General features: G+C 41.9%; 1 protein-coding gene across 1 annotated transcript; it reads right to left on the bottom strand.

The window, feature by feature from the left end:
- Positions 1–2,433: 2,433 nt before the first annotated feature.
- Positions 2,434–8,642, bottom strand: sall4 (spalt-like transcription factor 4; the record flags this gene model as incomplete). Its single annotated transcript, XM_080533629.1, has 4 exons — positions 2,434–2,868; positions 3,137–3,434; positions 3,597–6,093; positions 8,576–8,642. The coding sequence occupies 4 exons, from the start codon at positions 8,640–8,642 to the stop codon at positions 2,434–2,436; spliced, it is 3,297 nt and encodes a 1,098-aa protein (XP_080389755.1).
- Positions 8,643–9,570: the final 928 nt, after the last annotated feature.

Below are 9,570 nucleotides of genomic sequence, written 5' to 3'. Positions count from 1 at the left end.
TAGCTCCCAGCTTGCAAGATGTCACATTTAAAAACCATAAGCTATAGATCTTGGATCAATGACATTTTCCTCCCTAAAAAAAACCTACCTCCATGTTTTTGATACCTGGTTATCATTGTTTTGCCTACCCAACTGTTTTAGTGGTGTTAGATAAATACATCCAAGACCAATATATAATTATTTTGACCTCAATGTATTTGGTCACTAGTTGAGACTGTAATTATTAGATTTGATTGTGGGATGGACAATGTGACCAGAAGGCACACAGTTTTAGTTGAAGATGCAAATTGATTTGGTTGAGGATGCAAATTGATTGTACAGCGAACATTGTAATAGAGTGTATTCCATTGCTGGGACACATGAGATCAGCAACTACTCCAAGAAAGTCATTTGAAGGAGACTCGATGGAAATCAGTTGTCCCATATGCAAATTAAAGTAAAGCAGCAAGAACTCACCCAGTCCTATTCTTTTGTCCTGAGTACGTTTTGATACAACACTCCTAAAGCAGTCAAAGTAATTCACTTTGAAATAATATATTCATATTATTATGGCGATGTCAGACATTTTCTAGAGCAGCAATTCTAGTAGTGGTAGAAAAACTGAGGAAACAATGTTGGAAAGGTCACCCTGATTTTTATTTTTCAAAAGACCAGAACGTAACATTTAGATGAAGGAAACAAATGAAAAAGAACAAAGAGGACATTTACATTGTAAACAAGCCTAACTGGCTCAACATTTCTTGAATTGTAAAGACAACCTCAAAGCAGTTCTGACATGGTTTGCTCTTTAAAAAAAAAAAAAGGCACAACTTGGTAAATGCATATCAATGGGGAATGTACAGCAAGAGTCCACAGCTATTCTGAGCATTCTGAGTTGTGCAAAGTGTCCAGTGATGCATTCATGTCTATAAAACACAGCAGATGAGAAGAATGAAAGCATATCATTGCTTACTCAGAATGCATCAGATAATGTACAGACCGTTGAGAGGGGGGGGGGGGAAATAATAATATCTAAATGAGGTAGAGATTTGCCCCCAAAAGCATTGGCATTGTACGCAACATAAATAACAAAGTTAACAAGCTATAACAATTTAAGAATGTAGAGAAAAACGTTTATTTCAAAGTCGAACTGTCAACCTTAACAGGGATTTCATCGAACAGGCAACCTTAACAGGGATTTCATCTTAAGTTTGAACATAACTGAGAGAAGTAGAGTCAAATTCTGCAGTGAATATTTCAACGTCTTAAGTAAAAGAAACTGGGAAAGAAAAGCTGATGTGCCCTCTCTAATATAAACATCACAATAACAACGTTGAGATGACTGGTTTCAAATGGAACTGTAGAATATGATAGCTTACCAAAAAAAAGAAATATAAAGTGCAGGCATGATTGAGAGCATTCAGCATTTTATAGCCTTCAGAACACAACCCACCAAAAGACCTAGAAGCTCTACAAAAAGGGAATATTGGGAGCAGAAAGAACATGTTTAACAGATCTTCGTAAATAAGAATTGAGGAAAAAATAAATCCAGAAACAATGCAATGCTACATGGGAACAATATAGTATCAGTCAAACACATACAGACAAATAACCTTCATTACAATCTTGTGGTGCTTTAAAAAAGAACAATAGCAACATTTCAGGTTCAAGCTAGGCACTTCGCATGAGGTTTTTGTTTTAGAGAGAAGACAAACTATCTTCATGTGAAATCCAGTTAGGAAATAACCATGACATCCAAAACGGATGACTGAGCAAGCCAGCCTGCATTTAAGGAAAGGACATGACACCTGAATGGTATTTCTTTCAATCGAGCGCCTCAGAGAATCTTCCAACCATTTTGAATTATCAAAAAACTTCCCTCTGAGGCAACATGCCAACAACATTCACCATTACAAAACTACAATTTTATAAAAAGTCATGTCACACAGTCATGTACAGAGGAAAAAGGATAAACAACAGTGTGGTTATCATAAACACTAAAACAATTGTGTCTATTATATCGACCATACCCTGAAGCTTTTCTAATGCTAGACAAAATCCTTCAAAGTATGTGTCATCAGGGAGACATTCTGAATTTTAAAGCAGTTTCAAGTAAGCCATACATTCAACTTCTGGATACAAGACTAAAAGGATTCACACAAAAATACCCGCATATTAGGAAAATAACAAAACAGTTAATACAACTACAGTAGTTATATCAAGTTATAATACAAAAAAAAAAACTACGAGAACATTTATTTAAGGGGTGAGTTATTCAAAGGATAGCAAAAGTATGAGCTGCACCATTATATCCACTGAGAGTTCTACGCTTGAAAAGTATTGATTGTGCCCGATAAAGAGCAAGTGGCTAGTACCAACAGTGCCACAATGAACATTCAATCTGTACATTGCAGTGAACAAACAATAAGCAAAAAACAGCCTTCTATTTTCAAACTAATTCACTGCAATTTTTCCCTCCTCCATGAAATGTGGGAATTGGGATTTCGGCCCGCTCGCTGAGCCGTTCTTCTCCATTTCGGCCATGGTGGCAGGCAGGCCAGAGTGGGACCGGTCCATCTTCATAACCCCACCAGTGGAGCCAGCGAGAGGACCACCAGCAAGGCTCCCGGGGAAGGGAATGCCTCCATTTTGGATGACAGATATCTCATTAGTCTTCATGGTCAGCCCATTGGTGAAAGCAGCAGCATACTGGTTCCACAAAGACTGTTCAAAGTTCATTGCTGGAGATCCCAGTTCCTTGGGGGGAGGCATCATCTCTGGTATCATCTGGGATTCTGAGCCCATTGACATAAGGGCCATTGGATTATCCAAGGAGAGACGCTGGCCACGCCTTGCTGAGCTGTTCCACATATGAGTTCCAACATGCACCTAGAAAAAGAAAAAAAACATATTCAAACTTTCATCAGGAATAGAAATGGCTTGTTTACAAAATCATGCACTAAAAGTGAATGTTGACTTACAAGCAATAGCAAAAACACATACTGTACATCACATGGAAGGACCATAGTCCATTATTAAATTCTACTACTAATTAAAAAGTATTTTAAATGCTTCTTTTTTTACATCAGCCACATAATGGGAAACAATGCATCCAGGCTAGACAATAATAGTTTCCCTCTATGATATTCTGCTTTACCTTGAGGTTTCCCTTGGTGGTGAAGGCCCTGCCACAGATGGTGCAGACAAAGGGCTTCTCCCCTGTGTGAGTGCGCTCATGGATCTGCAGGGCACTAGCAGAGGAGAAGTTCTTGCCACAAGCATTACACAGGTGCTGCTTGGTGGATCTGCGCTGTGCACTGGAGCTAGGGGGCTGCCCTCCCATCCCCTGGGCCATCTGGGAGCTATACAGGCCATGGGCACCCAGGGGGCTCTCTGGAGGAATCTGCATTTCCAGCTTGACCAGACTCGGGGGGACCCTCATGAAAGGCATATGGCTGGGAGCTGTTGAGGGGGGAATTTATTTTATTATTATTTTTTTGTACAATATTCCAAATGAATAATCAAACTCAATTCACCTAGCCATGAGGCGATTTCAAATTCAATAATGTTTTATGGAATGCGTTTGTAATTTAGATTAATTAAAAAGGGTTACACACTCACAATATTCGCCATTGGTGAAAGGCAGGCCAGGTTCTTCTTTGATTAATTTTGGGGTGAAACTGGGTGCAGTCAAGTCCAGAGCTCCGCTAGACTCATTGGCATCCTGGCTGTCACAGTCAGAATCTGGTCTTTGCCCATTCCGGGCAAAATCCTCATGCATGGCAGACAGAGGAGACTTGGACTGATTGCTGCCTATGTGACTGTTCACTGGGGAGGAGGAGTGAAAGGACAGAGTGTCGGAGATTGCTGGACTGCGGTCGTTCTGGTAATCCTGCTCCCCAGGTGCTGAGGGGGACTTCTTGGGTGCTCCGTCACTTTCTGAAGCTGTGCTGGTCTGGCGCTGCAGGTTGAGGGCTGATGCGAGGTTCTTCATGTGGTTTTCTAGAGCAGCAATACCAGAGAACATGGTGGGGGGAGCTTGGTTCTGCTGCTGCTCTTCAGAGGCAGATAGTGGGAGAGAATCTGATGTGTCACTTGGCTTCTCCTGGGCATCTAGTTCAGTGTCTTGATCTTCCATGCTCTCATCAAAATCGTTGGCCTCCATGGACTTCTCGTCAGGCAGAGAAGAGTCCATCTCCTCAGAGGCTTCATACTGGCTCTCTGGAAGAGGGGTGTTGGGGATCTGACCACCCATGTGCATGCGGATGTGCTGCTGGAGCACTACTGCATTTGTAAACTTTTTCTGGCAGATGGGGCATGAGTGCTGCATCTTGAGGGGGGTGTTGGCCCGATGGACGCCATAATGGGCCTTGAGGTTACCCTTGGTGGAGAACGCCCGGCCACATATCTTACACTTGTAGGGCCGCTCTCCTGTGTGGGTGCGGTAATGCATCCTGAGGGAGCTTTGGCAGCTGAGCACTCTGTGGCAGATGTAGCACTCGTTGGGGTCATTGGTCCTCTTCTCCAGCCCATCCACCATCTGCTGTAGCTTAGCAGTTTCCGAGTTACCATTCATGTGATGGAGCGCTCCCATCAGGTCTTTGGGCTCCTGGTTCTGTTCCGACCCCATCTCATGGTTAAACATGTTTGAGGAGATGGATGCACCACTGTTTCCTGATGATGAGGGCCGATGGGAGAACGAGTCTGATGATGAGGGCCGATGGGAGAACGAGTCCCCCCCAAAGCCATCGTATGAAGGTTTGAAGCCCGGCTGCGGTGATGGTTGGAAACCTGGGATGGGGAGGGTAGGCATTGGCTTCATGTCTACCATGTTGGATTCTTCTATGGGCATGGACATGCCATAGGGGATGCCGCTGCTGGTGGGAATGTTGTCGAGGTGCTCTGGCACAGGGTGTGGGTTCATCCTGATGTGCGGGTACTTCTCCCGGTGCCTCTGGAAATGCACTTTGAGATTTCCCTTGGTCGTAAAGCGATTTCCACAGATGTTACATTTAAAGGGCCTCTCGCCAGTGTGGGAGCGCAAGTGGATCTGGAGGGCGCTGTCATTGCCAAAGGTTTTCCCACAGTACTTACACTTGTGCTTGTACATGTCACCAGACATGTTTTTTGAGTCTGGCATCATGTTGGGGATCTTACTCTTCACTTTTTTCAAAGGATCCACCCCTGATGGAAGACCAGTGAAGGGGCTTTGGAATGCCATGGTCCCTGGGGACTGAGGCAGTAATGCTGGGAGGCGGCTAGCCAGCTCTGGGAGTACCTTTAACATGTCTCCTTCAGAGGGCATGGACCCCAGACTTCCAGTCATAGAGTTGGGGATGCCATTGGGGTGAGGTAGTTTACCCTGTTTCATGGTCTCCATAGAGAGGCTCTGACTGCCCGTCCTTTTCCCAATGAGGGCTGCTGCGGCAGAGAGCTGCTGAGAGAGGTGAGCACCTAAAGCCTTTAGGGGGTCCACAGCCGCCCCTATGGCAGAGTGGAGATTCTGGGGGGCCATCATGGCCACTTGGATGCGGATCTGCTCAGTGAGTTGGATCTGCTGGAGCTGCTGCTGCTGGAGACATACCAGCTGTTCCAGGATCATGGGGATGGCCCGCAATGTGTCCTGGGAGAGTGGAGACTTGCGATTCGATGAATGCTGAGTGACAGCCACTTTGGTGGCAGCCATGGACTCCAGGGTGACATTTGAATCTTGGCACTTAGATGACGTCTGGTAATTCATATCAGGGCTGGCAGACATCTCAGTCTTTTCTTGTTTGGGTGGTTCTTCACCATTTGATTTGGAATCCTCTTCATCCACCCTATCTGTTGATGCTGTATTGGCCTTCGATAGAGAATTACTGCTGGAAAGGCCGTCTTCGTGGTCACTTGGATAGCCACCAGGGGAGCCTTGGGAGAGCTCATCTGGCACTTCACTTCCATTGCAGTCTTTCATTATGACTAGATGCTGACTTTTAGTGCAGTTGTTCTGATGTTCAAGAAACTCTGTCTCATTGAAGAATTCTGCACAACATTTGTTGCAAACCCTGGTCTCATCCATCCTGAACCTTTTCATCTCATTCCCATCCTCTTCAGTTTGACCATCTTGTAGAATCCCTGATGAAAAAAACAAACAGGGAAATATGAGGTTAACGTCACAACTCAATTTCTAAACAAACAAAGTCACTACCTAATCATTTAAAATCAAACTTCTCAACCTAGACATTACAAACAAACTCTCCAATAAAGAATTATTCTATTAAAAAACATAAATGGATAAGACCTCAAAAAGTATCACTGTACATAACAAAATATTGTGGGTATTTCTAATATAGCAGTTTTCAATCAAGTCTATAGCCTCTCCTGTGGAAAATGTGGCATATATATTTACACACGCACGTAAAATATACTCAACAAATAATGGTGACTGAAAAGGGGTTTGTTGCTTTAGTTCAAAGGTTCTGTATGGTTTTGGCTAGTGCAACCAGAGCCAGTAGATGGCATCATCATCATCATCATCTCTAATTTGAGACAAACACTACAGGGGCAACGCTTAATCCAGTAAAATACACATGAAGACAAAGACTAGTCTGTGGCAATTTTGTTCTGAATAAAATCTAGATTTAAATATCCTGAAGTGCTATGACAATGTATTGTTTTAACCATAACACAATAGTCTTGGTTAAGTCCATTACATGCAACGAACACCACAGGACTATTAATCAGCACATGTCATTGCATTCTGTTACCTTGGAAGGCTATTGATAGCACCCTGGAGAAATGCGCCTCTAGGATTCACACTTAGATGTGAGAGCAATCATCTCAGATCAGATCATTTACATGCAAAGTCAATTTCAGCCACTCTTGGAACATGTCAAACCGGAATAAATACCTCAAGTGGGCATTTTAATTTGTCTGCGCACTGAGAGGCCATTTCACAACGCCGGTCGCATTGTCAAATGCTAATGCGCCTTCTAAAAAAAAGGGGAGGGGGGTAGACCACCTGTTTGCATTCTTCCAACGAAACTGTTGGACTTGTTAATTGCTCACCAGGCGATTGGAGTGGGGTGAAAAAGTTGCAAATGGCATTGTATTCAAAATCCGTTCATTGTCAACAAGTGGAATTAAACGCGGTCGGCGGCAGGAAAAACGTCCTCTTATCTTTGACTGTTTTTATTTATTTATTTATTTATAAAAAGAAATTACCCATGGCGGCATATAGGAAATATGCATACTCTTATTATCAACAATAAAAGAACATAAGCCTTAGCAGCGCAAATTACCCAATTTGTCCTAGTAATGCCTATCCATAGGCTACTTGTCCCCCTTTGCCCTCTTCACAAATATGACCGCTAGGCGGCGCATAAGTTGTATCAGATCACCAGGGTTGTTCATCACGACGACACGCGGTGAAACGACACAGTGGTTCTCACTTAATTATAAGGGTAACTTAAATTGATACAATAGGAACATGCCTAACACATTTAACTATTGTCACAGTGGAAAATTATGATATGGCAAGACTGAAATCGGCTTAGAATATTAAATGCTAGAACCATTGGACAAAGCCTAATCATAAAGGTGATGTCCATTGCTTGGGCTACATATGGCAACACCAAACGCACCCCCACTCCTTCCCTACAAAACCACCAGTACTCCATCCCCCACCTCTCCATATGTACGAAAGGAAACAGTCATGCATTAAACTGGGGGATTTATTGCCTTTAGTTCAGCTTACTCCCGAGTCACATTTCATACAGTCGGACACTTTTGTTCAAAATAGACCAAACAATACATCATACCAGATATAATCGTGTTTTGATCACGAAAGTATACCCCACTCTGTGTAGAAATATTGATATATCTAGTCCATGAAACTTCCACAGACCAAGAAGAACAAACATTCAGGCTATCAAATAAGATTGCAATAAATGTGAACACGGCTACAATGTGGTCCATTATGTGGAATAATAGTGCGCACAACTGAAATAGATGTTCATAGGTGAAATGAGTACAACTAATGATATTTAATTCGGAAAAAGTAATTCAAATATAGGTTTAAACGAACTAATCTAATATCAAACTAATCTAATATCATCAAACTAACCATTCATAGCCTACTCTAGAACAGACAAACTTGTCAGTCTACAGTGTAACCACATATTTCTGTTCCAAATTCACAACAGGTAAGACAGCGACTTTGAGAAAAGTTCAATTGTAGGTTATGAGATGTCGTTTGAACTCAAAAGTTAGGTCACTATACAATATATACACACAAAAATCAATATCAATCACTTGGTAAAAACGATGACCCAGTCATCCACATGGACTCTCTTTTTCGAAACGTTTCGCATTAAAAAAAAAACTGCTGATAAATAACTATTTTGGCAAAAAAATGAATTCGTCCTCGTTGAATGACTACTTATCAAATAACTTCGAATGGTTAGTCTTGAAAAAAGCATGGTCAGCTCCAAGGGTCATCATTCAGGTCAAAGTGCGAGGAAACCATGTAGGCTATAACTTTCAAATAAAGAAAAAATAATGATAGCTTGCTAACACCGCGCACCCCTTCCCGAAAAGTTTATCAGTTCAAACTCACCATTTTCTGACGAACCGGGATCATCGGAATTGATGTGCTGTGGCTTGGTTTGCTTGCGCCTCGACATGGTACAACCATCGGGAGCAAATAGTAACACAATTTTCTTCCCTTCTTTACAAATTCTTCGACTTGGAAAATTAGCCCCTCAAGTAGAAATGCGCATGTCAAAGTAATTATTATTATCAATAATGCATTGCGATTTATCATGGTCCTCTGACAGCTGATTGGCTCCAGTCCAAGTGCTTACACATTATTCAAATACGTGCCATTGATGAGAAAAGCAGAGTGCCAGGAGGGGGCGGGAGATGCGATACTAGTGGATAGGCGCGACGGAGGGAGGGTAGTTAGTGAAGTAAGGAGTTCCCATAACCAGCCTACCAAATCTGCCATACTTCATCGATGAAAAAAATATTCACCTCATCTGAACAATTCATTGTAAGCCACGCAACTCACACATATTTCTTATTGATTAGAACATGTGGTTCATTATATGTAGATCTTCAAATATTATGTTTGCATTTTTTTATTCACAAACAGGTATATGATTATTGGGGATCTAAACACTTTTACCACGTTTAGTCTACTAAATTAATGTGATATATTTTCCTAATGTAATTAGATACCTGGACTAAACTGTGCCATAGACAAATATTTAATCTATCTGATCCACAAAACCCTGGATAAAGAGAACCCTGCATTAGTGGACCTACCCTAGTCATACAATTTAAATTAAATCCTACAAAAAATACAGTTTTCTAATTGTTAATGATGATTAGTACAACATAAAACATAAAGTAACGTTTTACAGTCAACAATGAATGGTTGACATAAATGTCAATTTCATTTCAACTAAGTGTGCAGGCCAACATGCAGTCCTAAAATAACCTGAAGAAAAGGGAAAGAGAACATCAGTGAAAATTGTATCTATTATCACAGAAACTCACCGATCTGTCATATCTCTACCTTGGGAACAATGAACTGGAGGCGATCCCACA

This window comes from Nansenia antarctica (assembly GCF_963989245.1).
Source record: "Nansenia antarctica genome assembly, chromosome: 6".
NCBI lineage: Eukaryota > Metazoa > Chordata > Actinopteri > Argentiniformes > Microstomatidae > Nansenia > Nansenia antarctica.
The sequence above is the reverse complement of the archived record's forward strand: the minus strand, read 5'-3'. Positions and strand labels throughout refer to the sequence as shown.